We start from the raw sequence: 14,184 nt of genomic DNA, 5'->3' as shown, positions 1-14,184 counted from the left end.
TGATATGGGCTCAGGATATATAAAGGCGCATATTATCAACTTTCGCTACGTCGTGGGAGAGTTGGAACAAAAAGAGATTTGCATGTCTCCCTCTTTGGTGGGTAAGTAATGTCGATGAGGGTTGACATCCGGATCCCTGCATCTTGCCATGGCTATTTGTATCGACGAGCTCACCTAAGTTTTCCAGCCGTAGCTGAGTAAGCTCAAGCCTTCATCAATGAAGGAAGCTCAGCGCATATACTCGTTGAGAGGCTGCGTCATTGATGATCCAATAACCGCTGCCGGAGATCCAGATAAGTGCCTCCTTCGAGAGTTTCACCCGATACAAAGTTGCGGCACGGCTCGCTAGCGGGACACCAGCTACGGAAAGCCGAGGCACCGTTTCCAGTTCATCATAGGCAGTTCAATCGGTCAGACGCCAACGGCGTGAATGTCGGCTGGTGCAACACGGGATACTGATGACGATAGTGAGTCTAACCCCCGCTGACGTGACGATTTTTGAATACAAATGGGCGCATATAACTAGCTGCCATTCCCACCATGGGAAAGAAGAATCATTGGTGATATGCAGGTATGTAGAGGTCATCCAATTGTCCCAATTTCATTTGACGGGTCCGCAGATAGCAAGGCGTAAGTAAATTTCAGCGAGTTAGGCTAGTTCGACAACTCCGTCTTCTGCATGAAGGCATGTGAAGGCATGCCAGTGGTGCATGGTCACTATAAGCGGTTCTACTCCCTATATTCCCCGAAAGCATTGGATGCACTCATTCACAGGTATGTTATTACTGGGACGTGGATTCCGGGAGTTCGGATCTCAATGATTGCTACTGTACTGACACAATTTCTTTGCGAAAGTTGTGGATGAATTGAATTGTCAACAGTTATGGACAGTGACTACAGAGTAACATGAGAAGCAGCTATAGAAAGGGCAAATACAGCTGCCACAAGAAATAAGATATCAGAGGATGCCAACCATCACGTTTCAAGTGTAAGAGACACAAAATCCCGCTGGCAAACTATCCTATGAACTCCTACAGTTCTCCTCTTTCAAGGACTTATCAGGAGCAAAAGCAGCATGCATATAAGGGACTCGACTGCTCAAAAAACCTTGACTCTTACTTCGTCTGTATTCTGAAACTCCGGTATATGAGAGCATCACAACTGGTGTTCTCTTATCATCACAATGCAGACTCCACGGTAAGCAAAGAACTCACGAACGTCTCATGTGCTGAGTAACTTCCTAGGATTGACGATCCTGTTGCCAACTTGAACAGGCCGATATTTAGGCGGAAGGAACACTTACAAGTCATACGATGTCAAGGGACACAACGAGACCCCATTACGATGAAACCAGAGTATCTCATAGCAAGAAGGACCGAACACGCCCAACATTGCATATTGCCCTTATCAGAGCGTACACGTTCCGGACTATCTGCGGACCAAAAAAAGATGCGGCCGTGGGGAACCCTTATACCACTCGTCGACTTCAACCGAGTACTGCTGCCATACTGAACGGAAGACAGAAAAGGGCTGGAGCAAAAATCCAACGAGAGACGGACCTTGGGCGGAGAACGGAGAGTGACAAAAAGAGAAGTGGCACGAGGCGTGCCGAAAGCGGCTGACGGGCGTCAAACAACATTTGAACGATTCACCCTTCCACAGCTGTCGACGACGACGACGACAACAACAGCAACAGCAGCAACAACGACGACGACGCGAAACAAACACTCGCCAACGATGGACCCATTGACAATTGGTAACGAGTCCCCGCCGGCACGGCAATCGATCCTGGGCAGTTTTCTTCGCCCACGCCCGCGCGGCACCTCACAATCGCATCCTTCACCACCACCACCACCGCTCCACGACCCTTCCAGAGACTCTCCTCCTCCAGTTCCTTCAGCAAACGACCCTGCATCTGGACACCGACGTCGTGCAGCAGCACCCAACCTCCAGACTTCCCTATCTCAGTCCCCATCGACGCCTGGCTTTTCGCACATGCTGCGACGCAGACGCTCAGCGGGCACGCTCGCTACCACCGCCACACCCCAAGTTCCCCTCGTCGCAGTCGCACGCACCGTGGTGGCCTCGTCAGCGCCAACGGCCTCTCACAGGATCCGACTCGTTCCCCATCTCGACAACCGGCGGTCGCTGCGGTTTGACCCCATCTCTCGCGATGTGAAGGAGGGCGAACCTCCTCTGCGGATCGGTCGCTTCACGGACAGGTCAGGCCTAGGACCGGCGGCGGCGAACGCGCTCGGGTCGAACAAGCTCGCGTTCAAGAGCAAAGTCGTGTCCCGTGCGCACGCAGAGATTTGGGCCGAGTTGGGGGGCCGATTCTTTATAAAAGATACCAAGTCGAGCAGCGGCACGTTTCTCAATCATGTCCGGCTCTCGCCGGCGAATACCGAGTCGCGACCGACGGAGCTGCGGGATGGGGATCTACTGCAGCTGGGAGTGGACTATCAGGGCGGCACCGAGGACATCTACAAGTGTGTGAAGATCAAGATTGAGGTCGGGCGTGAATGGCAGACGCATTCGAATCCGTTCAAGTATGTGGTGTTTAAACGTGTCGGTCATCTGTTACTGACAGCATTTGCAGCGCAAACGCACTGAAGCAGTTGAAGGCGATCGCTTTACAGCCGCAGATCGATGCGGCAGACAGGAAAGTGGTCCACTACAAGTCGAGTCTGCCCGACTGCTGCATCTGTGAGTATCAGTGTCGATGAGTCTGGTGTGCCGCCTGACAGTACTTCGCAGGCCTGTTCGCAGTGACGATCCATCAGGCGCTGTTCATCGCGCCGTGCTCACATGCATTCCATTTCAAGTGCATACGGCCACTGCTGGAGACGCACCACCCTGCGTTCTCGTGCCCTCTGTGTAGGACATTCGCGAATCTGGATGAAGACGTCGAGGTCGAGGTAGAAGTGGACGGGGAAGGGGACGCAGACTCGATGGTCGGGGTCACTCCACTTGTTTCCGCGGTCGAGCGCCCTGGCACTGGGGATGGAAGCAGCAGAGAGCGTGATCGCGAACGAGAGCGAGACGCGGGAGCGGAGACGGAGGTGGAGCCAGACACGGGGGCGCCGCGGCTGGGATCCGCGCGAGGTCGACGACATCCGGCGCTGCCCATCAACACGTATCTTGTTCCGCAAGACGTCGTAGACCTGACTGAGGACGCGGACGAGGAGATGGCGGACGACGAAATGGCGCTCCCACCTTTGCCGGAGGGCTCGCCCCTGCACATGGATGTGGTGCTGGAGGACCAGCATGATGGTTCGGCGTCTCCTGTCCCTGTCCCTGTACCCGGTCCAGCAAGCGGGTTGGTCCCAATGGACGAGGAGGAGGAGGGGAGTGGTGGAAGTGCGCTCGATGCAAGCGACGGCAGCGGGCGCTTAGAGTCCCACCCCAAGCGCAAGCGGTAGAACTGGCATGGTACGCGCTCGTCTGTGGTTCTTCACCTCAGCTGATACATAGCATGTCATATTACTATCTATATCGGATGATACGCACCGCGACATACATATCTGTTCCCTCTCGGTGCCGACCGGATCCCCCCCCTCATCTATCTAATCTTTTGGGCTGGTGTATATGTTAGACTAGTAGGTTGTGCTTGATCGGATTCCTTGTACGTGCATCTGGATTGTCTCACTTCCTGTCATCTTGTTCATAGTAATATTTGTCCCGGCGTCCTCAACATACCGCACCTCCACCGTGCACGATACTGACTTTCAGTCGACAGTACTGCTGGTTGGCCTGTGCTCGCAGCTCTCTGCGGAGATTATACTGTGCTCGCACCGTACTATGTAATATTTTATTAATTGCAGCTTTTGGTTCCTACGTATATGATGAACTTCGCGCTATGAAAAGCGGTTGCGATTACTGCAAGGGTAGCTATTAATTTGTTCACTTTCGATTTGGGCATGTACGCCGCCCGCAGCTACTTCATATAAATATCCTATCCACAGAGCCGTCAGGGACCTTCAATCGCGCTATCCACGGTACTGTCTCTTCCGACGCAGTTCTGTCGTATTAATATTGTGCACGTCCATAGAACGCATCTCCTCTAATCATGCCGGAGCTGCAAGTTACCTTTGACCAAACATACCCCATTGTGAAGGGACATTCGCCTGTCTTTGAGCATGCTGAGTTTCTCATTTCATCCTTGTTGCAGCAATATGCCAATGCTTCTTGGAGGGTATGCCATGGCCATACCTGTGGTGCGCAAGATCTCTCAGCAGTTGGAAATCGTCCTTAGCGATTTCCCGTATCATCTAGAGTGGCCCATCGACGGCTGGCTAAGCGACAACGATATGCTGCATATCAAGGCTGCACAAGTTGGATGGTTGCTTGAGGATCCTTCCAGCATGGAAACTGTCATCGTTTGGATCACCGAGTTTCGCCGAGTAGCGCAGACTAGCGACGCGACAGTCATAGAGCAGGACAAGGACATAAAGATGAAGGCGTGGCTAGAGGGATTGGTGGCGGAAGGGTTGGTGTGGTTCTCTTTTTTCGACAAGTTCAGGATCACTCTGGATGGAGTTCAGAGACTTGAATCACTTGAGCTCGCAGGAGTTCGATGCACACCTAAAGAAGGTATTTCCACCGGGTAAACTTGGGAAGCTCATGGAGGACGTTTTTGGACCTGAGGAGAATTGGGATTCACCTACTACTAGTAATCCTAGCTCCCATACCCGAGTCTTCTTATGGTTGATGGATAACGATGATCTTTACGCGTTTCTAACTTGATGTAGTTTGGATTCTCAAACCATCTGATGACTAGCTAATAGAGACCGAATGCTTGTGGGATCTGGGAACATGGGATACGCGCATGTCACCACATCTCGACAACCCGCGTGCTTCCAAAGAACAAGTTTGGCGACTTTCAGACGTGCTTCCGGCAGGTACTACGTCGTAGATGGAGTCAAATGGTCTGGGGATGCCCAAATTCTCAGCAGTTGGTTGGCACATACCAGAGCCATTCGAAGCTTGATGTCAGGACTAGTCCGATGCTGAGAAGGGAATACGAGTGGCAAGTGGCTCGCAGTGCGTGGCCGGTGAACCAGTAACTACTTGAAGTATGGTGGTTTGGGACAAAGCAGGTACCAGCGGCAAGTCCACGCAGGCTTGTCACCACAAGAGCAGGAGACAAACCGCGAGGCGCTTAATGGTGGTCGTCGCGGTCTTGATTTGGAAACGGCGGTGAGTAGCCTCGTGTCAGCCCGTCACAACCGTGTGTGCGAAGGAATAGACTTTCGACGACTTTGCTTTTCAAGTAACTGCAAGCCGCATAATCTCTCCATTCGCATATTTCCCGTTACACGCGCCTTGCCAACCTTTGTCCAGGTAAGTAATTTCCGAATACTCGTATTAGTAACTAGCAGCAACACTCTGACGATACTACCCTCTCAGTCAGAGACTTATACGAGCCCACAGAACTAGCAACTAAGAACTCGGATTGCAGTATCGATCGTCAGTTTCGTTGTTGGATCCAATGCCGGAGGACACTCTTTGTCGTACAGTGGCTCAGCGTCCGATCTCGTCGATCAGTAGGTCTTTATTGTGCGACTTCGTCTTGACATGCGACGTTAATAAAGGAAAACTGTAGGTCCTTCTCCTACGTCGGAACCCCCCGTCAATCGGCTTCCTAATGAAATATTGGGGGAAATATTCGTGATATTGCGGAGTCTGGACTACAGCAACAATATTTCGCCAGTTGGAATGGCTTGGCTGAGAGTGACATTCGTGTGTCAGTATTGGAGGGGGATCGCTCTCGGAATGCCCAGCCTCTGGTCATCCATCGATGTGACCAGGGATCTCGAGTTCTGCAGGCTCTATTTGCAACGGTCGCAGAACACCCTGATCGACATCCATTATCCCAGAGATATGCTGGTCAGATGCCGGTGCAGTACCCACAACGTCACTGGCATCATTGTGATGGTGTTACCCCATGCACATCGCATTCGCACTCTGGAGCTTGGTACCATGGATAAGTCGCACTTGCTCGAACTTTTCGCTGCTCTAACCATCCCAATGCCTCATATGGAGGCTCTCGAGTTACTCAGGGACGATGGATGGGATGACTTGACCCCTTTCAATCCTCCCCGCGACCAATTCCCTGCACTCCGGTCCATCGCCTTGAATCCGGCTTGCATCGCTTGGTCATCTCCCTTACTATCCCGCCTGACAAACTTGGAGCTGTATTACAGAACCAGTGATAAGCTATTGTCCATGAACACTTTTCTGGATATGATACAGGCCAGTCCGGACTTACAATCACTGGTGTTATGGCATGCTGGCCCAAATGTTGGGGCTTCGAAGGATACTCGCATTGTTTCCCTTCCGCAACTCAGAGTAATCCATTTGGAGGACACTTCACGTACCATATCGTCTACCCTCGCACATCTCGCTATACCCGCTCGCGCCTTCCTCAAAATCCGCATATTGGCACATCGCGAATTTGGTCACCCCCTTCCTGACCTGATACACGATATTTTTCCCCCGGACACGTCGGCGCTCGATAACCTAAAGAGCATTCGCCATGTCAACCTGACCGGCGAGCACAACCACTTTTCAATCAGTGCCTTCGACGGTCCCGGTGGCCGCTACCAGGAAGATATGCGTTTACGGGTATATGTGACCTATAACAACATCGACCTGTCACCATTGGTGCCTACTGCACTCCCTGCATTAGCAGCAATGTTTGGCCCTTCAGTGGTCGGCCTGAATGTCGAAGGGGAGTATGACCTTACTGAGGAACAGTGGCGAGATACCTTAACCTGCTGGCCTGACCTCGAGTATATCCATGTCTTGCTCGGCGGTGACGTCCGCTCTTTATTCGAAGCCCTCCGTTTACCTCCCGTCGGTTTCTCAACGGGAATCCCATCACCGCGCCTAAAAGATATCCTTGTATGCAGGGTCAGTTCCGGCAGCATCGAACACTCCTTCAGGATCATAATTGCCTGCTTGGAAGCACGCTTGGCGCAGGGCACGCGACTCGAGGAGTTGACGTTACGCGATGGATTGTGGACAGATAATCCAGGTGATGGGTTCAAGGCAAAGATGGAGACGCTCGTTGGAAAGTACTGCTGGGATGTCCGTCGTGTCTAATCAGACGATGAATTATACTGGATGGGGATAGAAGTTCTACCCTTGTTTGCATGCCGGGGCTCATTGCTAACTTATCTTACCGAGACTTCCACAATCGACAACTCGCAGGTTGCATTCATCCTCCTGTACACCGACATGAGGCTACCGTGCTGTACCATTGGAGGCCTAGCGTTGTCACTGTCGAAACGTTTGTATGTCGTATCGGTGCTCACTCCAGAATGGACAAGCGGCCGCCAGCCCGGCACGATCCCGTCTCCTGCCCTCCTTGTGCAATTCTAACGTTTCTCGAGATCACATCCTCCAGTTTCGCCAGCATCATCCATGTATTCCTTGCTGGATGTTTTGCAAGTCGCATCGAGTATAGACGTCAGCTCCCTTACGGTCTAAGTTGGTACTTACCATCGATCCGCATCGTTTTCGTTCTGACGTTACTTGCTATTGAGCAATGACTCAGCGAATCGGTCGATATTTCACTCATCCTGGCACATCTAGTTATCCCTCTGCACGCCTGTATCAATACTGAAGCTGAAGACCAATATACCAAGGCCCTCGGACTGGTGTATGCGGTATTTCCGCGACATACAAGTAGTCTCCAGAATCTGCAGCAGCATCATCGCCTTAGTCTAGTTTTTAACGCGGGGGGCTTATCGGTAGGTCCCCAATTTCGTTCGGAGCTTGGACTTTCAGGGAAAGAATTGCGTGACCGATCAACTCGCCTGCAAGAGAATGAGTCGGAGCTGGAAATAAGAGAACAAGCGCTCGCCGCAAGCTCACAGTGCGCAGATACTACATACTCCAGGGAAGCGGTCGTTGTTACATTCGAGATATCTCAGTCAAATGGCATGCCTTTTAAGCTGTAGGAGACAAGCAAAAGAAGCACATCTAAACAAGAGAAGCAACTACTGAGGATGGGTTGTGAAAGTTCTGGCTTGAACTTGGACACTGTCACATCCCAATAATTTTGTTCCTCCTTCTAGCATAAGACTGTTGAAGAAATCCAGAAGACTAATTGGGAGTCACTCTGGCTACCACTACCATGGTTGTAAACTGTGCGGCATATTGATATCCCCCACCTAAAATACAGTACTAGTGGATTTAGCTGTTCTGAGGGCTCTGAGGCATGGATTTTCTGAAAATACATTCAGTCTACAGACATACATAACAGGAGAATGTCCTGTGCACCAGAGAGCTATGAGGATGCGGCAGAAACGCGAGACTTGCATGGGTAGATGAGAACGCGTTTTGACGCGTCGCGTGCACGTGATTTGCGGAGATGAAAATACCCAACCTACCGATAAGGACCACCTTAATGATAGCAGACGCCAGACACGGATATCCTGAGGAACGAAGGTTGAAGCAGAGTGTCAGTCTGCCTTTGGGAGACTACATCGCCTCTACCTTTACACGAGCCGCCGAAGGATTACACCATCATGGTCCTTCCGAAAATATAATCTTGGACCATGCTTTTTTCAGACAATCTCGCGATGTTTCGTTTTATTTTTCTAGCGCTCTTTGCGGCCCCTCGGACTCATTGGCCTTCTCACTGGTGAAAGAATCAGACCTGGATAGTCGCGTAGATTACACGGCCAACCAGTGGACACACGCTCAGTTATTCCCCCTACTCGAGCACGGAGAGTTCGGCACTCCTGATACTGCCTCGCTATATTTAACGCTTTCCGTTCTCCCGATGATGACCCTTGCGAAATGTGTATGCGCTCCCTCTCGTAAGAAGTGTCTGTCTGTGGCGTACATCTCACAGAGAGGTCGATCCAGGAGGGTCTCGCAAGCTTGCACCTCGTGCATCTCGTTGCACGCGGTTGTGCTCGCTGTTCTCTGTCGCATGCATTCCCTGCTAGCGGTGGAGTCATGGATGCGTTTAAGCCCGTCTCGCAGGCGAGCAGAGTCAAGAAGATAAGCCAGTGTAGGTTCGTAGACCCTGGCAGTAGTGTCGTGGGCAAAACTCCCGGAGGGGCTCGCCAATCGCCGGCGCGGCGAAACTGCACTCGCATGGTCGTGCCAGCGCGGGCTCGCAACTTGCGCAGCTGAAATTTGCCCTTTTGCGCGGGGAAACGAGATAGAGGTGCGCAAAATTAATTCAGACCCTATATTAGGGGTTGGAGACCTCAACACCAAATTTAGCCACCCCACAAGGGTCGGTTATCCCTGAAATTGGCCAAAGTACTTCTATTTTGGGGAGGTACCCTCGTAGTTGCGCCAGGTATTGCCATCCAGGGTCGGTGCGCCAACCTGGCGCTCGCCATTTGCCGCGCCAGGCCCGGCGAGGTGGCGAGGTTTTGCCAACAACACTACCTGGCAAACTCGCTCAATGTGGCTAATTGTAATCGGATCCTCTGCAATCTTGGCAGAGTGTTTTGATCTTTATTGTCTCCTCCCTGTCACGACGACACTATTCCACTGACAATCTGGTATACACCTTACTTGTATATTTGGCGACGATGCTGGCTTCGAGGACAATATAGACGAAAGCTCCCACTTCACATGCATCACGACCTTCAAAGTTCAGAGTTCGCCGGGATGGGAAGGTCGTGTGGGTCCGCCACAGTCACACGAGGAACCTATCCCGCAATCTCGGTTCGGTTTCGGCAGTTCATTACTTGTTGATGAGGTACGAACACCTCCCCGGGTTTGTTATCTCGATGGTTGTGAGAGAGTTTGGCCGCTTCTCCATCCTGCACAAACGAAATCCCATTCTGAGAAGAATTCACGTGACCGCGATTAATGGTCCATTGTTCTCGAGATGGAAGTTCGCAGGCCGAGACAAGGTTCGAAACTCAATTCCCCTCCACGCACAATTGTTATGTACTCTTACGATGGTGTACAGGTATCCCTCGGGCGGAGAATTGCTCGGTCTTGACATGGGGACCCTTCGGACATCTCTTCCACTGCCCTACGGCTTAAGTCTACATTATTGTTCCTACCAGTGGCTCGGTGGATAGACCGAGGTTTCGTGGAACAGCGTCAATTCAGGCCCTGGGAACACATCATGCCATTACGAATTAGAAGTTACCGACGCCGCTCGTGTATCCATGGCGGCCGCCCTTGTTTTTGTTTTGGCTTAGATTGTTTTCTGACGGCACTCATGATACATTGGAATCCGTCATCTGCGGGAATGGTATATAGGTCGGTCCGCAAAGTTCTTTTCTCCATTCTGGTCCGGGGCCCCAGTGGTCTCGTTGTCTGTCCTTTGAATCTGCGGTATCCAGGACGTGTGCGTTGTACAATATTCGCCGACTTTCTTCCTCTGTTATTATTATGTCTCGTCCTCTTTCGTCGTTCCCCTCTCCGCCCACCCGTCGTGAATCCGTAAACAATCCTCGCTATTCGATTATTCGTACCAACGATGGACCCACCGCAGATTCTGGAGGTAATCGCAATTCCTCTGGTGAGCAACGAGATCTCTTGCTAGCATCTTGATAGATAGAGCTGACTGTCACTACCATGGTTGTTTATGCAGTTGCACCTTCGAACGGCCCTGTGATGCCTTCGTCAACTAGTTCCCCTTTTCCGGTGCCCAGCGAGCATGTGCTTCGCACCCATCGTCCCCCCACCCTCAATCTCACTTCTTCGTCACAATTTGAGCCCCGACGCAGCGTTGCACCCTCGTTCAACAGCGAATATAACACATCCACACCACCCGACTCGCCCAACGCCTCTACCTTTGTTCCTGAGGCTGATCTGCGCCGCGAGAAGATGAAACGGGTGACCCGTAGGCTGGGTGAGGGCGTGCCCAGTCACCTCGTGTTCCCCGCGGATGCCAGCGGCGATGTCGACGACGAAGAGAGACCCCTGCTCGTTCATAAAGCTTCACACTCTAAACATCACAGGCACTCCCGCCGCGACACTATGTCAGATCATGCTGTGCCTTCGAAATCTCGAGGCAAGGAACCTATCCGTGCGTTCAATGGTCCCATCCCTTTCGATGAGATGTGTGGGCCGTGGCAGAAATGCTAGACAAAATTCGGCTTTTGTGTACCGGTACAATCCTTGTGCAAGCTGGCTTGCACACTGGCTAGGACTTTTTGAAGTGCATTGTATATTATTACGATCTGCACCCTCCGCTATGAACGGCTAATCATGATCTTCGCTGCATATATACCCCGTTGCAATGTCAGTAGCTTTGTTCCTTGATATACGTAACGTGCAAATCTTGCATTCTGCTGCAGCTGGAACGATGCGCGACGTTTGTGTTTTAAAAACTAGCATTAATCCAGTTACTACGAGACCACGAATGTGTAGGTGTCTGGGGAGAAGCCACTGTTGAATCATCGACCAGCAGCTGAGTATGCTCATTCGATCAGGAAATTGGTAAACTTACTGTCGTGCGGTGCGTCGAGTATCCACCTCCACTGGTCGATGCCTACTTAAGTATGCGGCCTCAATCCCACGGTTCTACACTGTTCACGGCCCTCTCAAAGCTCTGCTCACGGCAATTCCACCTAAATCAAGCGGCAGCACAAGCTGACACTTGCGCGAAGTGCGACAAGATGTGAATGCAATTAATGGGGAGGGGAAGTACTGCGTTCAAGTTGGTCTTGTGTCTTGCACCTACAATTCCTAGGAATGCAAAGTGGTATCCACGCATCGAGATTGCACTTTCTGGCGATGAGTTACGAATATATGCTTCGATACAAATCCGTACTACTAGCTGCGAAAGGATGAATTGTCGCTGACGGCGATTCATCGATTGTTCTATAAAACATCCTGTAGGTCTTTTAAATATTTGACGACCAAATACTTACGGAGGAAGTAATGTCCCTCTTGTGTTTGTGACTTTTCCGAGATCCTAGTAAGATCCCTGCTTGTGGTATGCTGTGTCATACATAGTCTGTTCCGCACCGTACAACCTAGATATTAAACGTCTAGTCAGTTCCGGCGGCACCCACAACCTTTTCCCTCTGGCCTGTAAATTTACAGACCAGTCTTGCTGCTGAACTGCCTTGGCCCAGCGTTCTCGAGGATTAACGACAACCGGCGTTGCTCGCGCTCGATACACTCAAGATTTATTTGGGGAACGAGTGTTTTCCACCGCCGCATTAGACACTGGGACCTAGCCCAGATGCTTGTGCATCACAGTTGTGCACCCAACGTTGCATTTTACTGCCTTCAAGAATTTGAGCGTATAAGTTAGTGGCGCTGTTCGAAGTCAGAAACAAGCGTTATCATATAACCGCAACTGCAATGTTTCTGATGCATTATGAACCTGACAACCTTACGATATTTGCAATATATCCATACGACGGCCACGAATTTTTCTGATTTTTTGAGCAGTACACTGGCAGCTCGGAGATTAAGTTCGCTGGAGAACATGAGGTGCTATAATCGAGGCGATAGTATTGGCGGCCGATTAGCCCGAACATCTCCGCTGGGCGCTTATTTCCTGCAGCGTCTCACACCAGCTCAGCCGTAAGTCCCTGCAGCTCTTGCCCTCTCCTCGCCATGTCTCTCCTTCGCTCGTCTGTTCTCCGACCTCAACTTTTGTCGTCTGCTCGTGCGTTCTCGGCATCGGTAGCGAGGAGGCAGGCGGTGCCGACTGAGAAACCGGAGCTGAACAAGGAGTTTAAGATCTACCGTTGGGTATGTGCAGCGAGCTCAAACAACAGCAGTTTACGCGACGTCCGCTGACAACCGCACAGAACCCAGATGAGCCCGCGAAGAAGCCGATGCTGCAGTCATACACTATTGATTTGAACCAATGCGGTCCCATGGTGCGTGTACTGCACTTGCACCCCCTTTCTCGATCCTTATGCACCTTCATACAGATTCTTGACGCGCTCATCAAAATCAAGAATGAGATCGATCCCACTCTCACCTTCCGTCGTTCCTGCAGAGAGGGCATCTGTGGCTCATGCGCCATGAATATTAACGGTCAGAACACCCTCGCGTGCCTGTGCAGAATCGAGCGCGACGATGGCAAGGACACCAAGGTCTACCCTCTGCCTCACAGTGAGTCTCTGTCGCTCTTCTTCATACTCCTCTTACTCGCGTTCGGTTACTGCTATGCGAGTGTGCTCCAATTTCTCCGTTCCGACTCAGGCGGGCTAGGCCCTGCATGACACTCTCATAGGTTTGACCGATTGCGTGAGGTGTGTCTGACATAGACCGCATTTCCAGTGTACATCGTGAAGGATCTCGTGGCAGACTTGACACTGTTCTATAAGCAGTACAAGTCGATTGAGCCGTACCTGCAGAACGACAACCCGCCTGCGAACCGGGAGTTCTTGCAGTCAATTGAGGACCGCAAGAAGCTAGACGGGTGCGCTAATTCGTGTTTGTCTGTTCATTGATGTTCTGACACACTTCTAGCCTGTACGAGTGCATCTTGTGCGCATGCTGCTCGACTTCATGCCCGAGCTACTGGTGGAACCAGGACGAGTATCTCGGCCCGGCAACGCTCATGGCTGCGTACCGCTGGATGGCAGACTCTCGGGCATGTTCCTTTCTGCCGCATGGAAATGCTTTGCTGACCCACGATCCAGGACTCGTACGGTGCTCAGCGCAAGGAGAAGCTGCAGAACGAGCTAAGCCTGTACCGCTGCCATACGATCTTTAACTGCTCGCGCACATGCCCGAAGGGGCTTAACCCCGCGGCAGCTATCGCGAAGATTAAGCTGGACCTCGCTACGGAGTAACTTAGTTCATCACGGGATGGCGAACTATCAGGGTCAGTACCGGCTTGCATTCACCGAAGCTCATCCTACTTATTTTGTGTGTATGTACCATACGGAAACAGAGTGTCCATGCTGTTTCTCTACGATTCCTGGCAGGGACTCGGGAATGGATGAGGCAAGGTGCGGCGAGGTGCACGCGCATTGTGAGTACACTGCTACGCCGCTGTGCGTCTGTGTCCCGCGTTGTGTTGTAGTCGTGTGTACTCTATACATGAAATTTCATCTGCCACTCGCGTCCGTGGACTGCCTGGACCGACAGTTTCGCGGGTTCAGAATTCGAGGTCTTCGTCAAATGTTCGAGGTGCTATGGCGCTTGGACTAATATTGTGAGTCCTGCGTGGGCGACACGGACTAAGCCAAGCTAACTACATCCAACAGGACGGTCTGC

At 51.6% G+C, this 14,184-nt stretch overlaps 5 protein-coding genes across 5 annotated transcripts; all 5 read left to right on the top strand.

Moving 5' to 3' along the window:
• Positions 1 to 1,737: 1,737 nt before the first annotated feature.
• On the top strand, positions 1,738 to 3,422 carry SCP_0606390 (SMAD/FHA domain-containing protein; the record flags this gene model as incomplete). The annotated part of the gene is made up of 3 exons (XM_027759772.1): positions 1,738 to 2,549; positions 2,600 to 2,706; positions 2,758 to 3,422. 3 exons carry the CDS (start codon positions 1,738 to 1,740, stop codon positions 3,420 to 3,422), a joined length of 1,584 nt encoding a protein of 527 aa, XP_027615573.1.
• Positions 3,423 to 4,069: 647 nt separating this feature from the next.
• SCP_0606380 (hypothetical protein) lies at positions 4,070 to 4,610 on the top strand (the record flags this gene model as incomplete). The annotated part of the gene is made up of 3 exons (XM_027759771.1): positions 4,070 to 4,111; positions 4,172 to 4,217; positions 4,276 to 4,610. The coding sequence occupies 3 exons, from the start codon at positions 4,070 to 4,072 to the stop codon at positions 4,608 to 4,610; spliced, it is 423 nt and encodes a 140-aa protein (XP_027615572.1).
• An 881-nt stretch (positions 4,611 to 5,491) lies between these two features.
• Positions 5,492 to 7,107, top strand: SCP_0606370 (hypothetical protein; the record flags this gene model as incomplete). The annotated part of the gene is made up of 2 exons (XM_027759770.1): positions 5,492 to 5,546; positions 5,606 to 7,107. 2 exons carry the CDS (start codon positions 5,492 to 5,494, stop codon positions 7,105 to 7,107), a joined length of 1,557 nt encoding a protein of 518 aa, XP_027615571.1.
• Positions 7,108 to 10,380: 3,273 nt separating this feature from the next.
• Positions 10,381 to 11,079, top strand: SCP_0606360 (hypothetical protein; the record flags this gene model as incomplete). Its single annotated transcript, XM_027759769.1, has 2 exons — positions 10,381 to 10,510; positions 10,583 to 11,079. 2 exons carry the CDS (start codon positions 10,381 to 10,383, stop codon positions 11,077 to 11,079), a joined length of 627 nt encoding a protein of 208 aa, XP_027615570.1.
• A 1,485-nt stretch (positions 11,080 to 12,564) lies between these two features.
• On the top strand, positions 12,565 to 13,757 carry SCP_0606350 (Succinate dehydrogenase [ubiquinone] iron-sulfur subunit, mitochondrial; the record flags this gene model as incomplete). Its single annotated transcript, XM_027759768.1, has 6 exons — positions 12,565 to 12,702; positions 12,762 to 12,833; positions 12,888 to 13,071; positions 13,240 to 13,381; positions 13,432 to 13,555; positions 13,605 to 13,757. 6 exons carry the CDS (start codon positions 12,565 to 12,567, stop codon positions 13,755 to 13,757), a joined length of 813 nt encoding a protein of 270 aa, XP_027615569.1.
• Positions 13,758 to 14,184: the final 427 nt, after the last annotated feature.

The sequence above is a fragment of the Sparassis crispa genome, assembly GCF_003851025.1.
Source record: "Sparassis crispa DNA, contig_000005F, whole genome shotgun sequence".
In the NCBI taxonomy this organism is placed as follows: Eukaryota; Fungi; Basidiomycota; class Agaricomycetes; order Polyporales; family Sparassidaceae; genus Sparassis; species Sparassis crispa.
The sequence above is the reverse complement of the archived record's forward strand: the minus strand, read 5'-3'. Positions and strand labels throughout refer to the sequence as shown.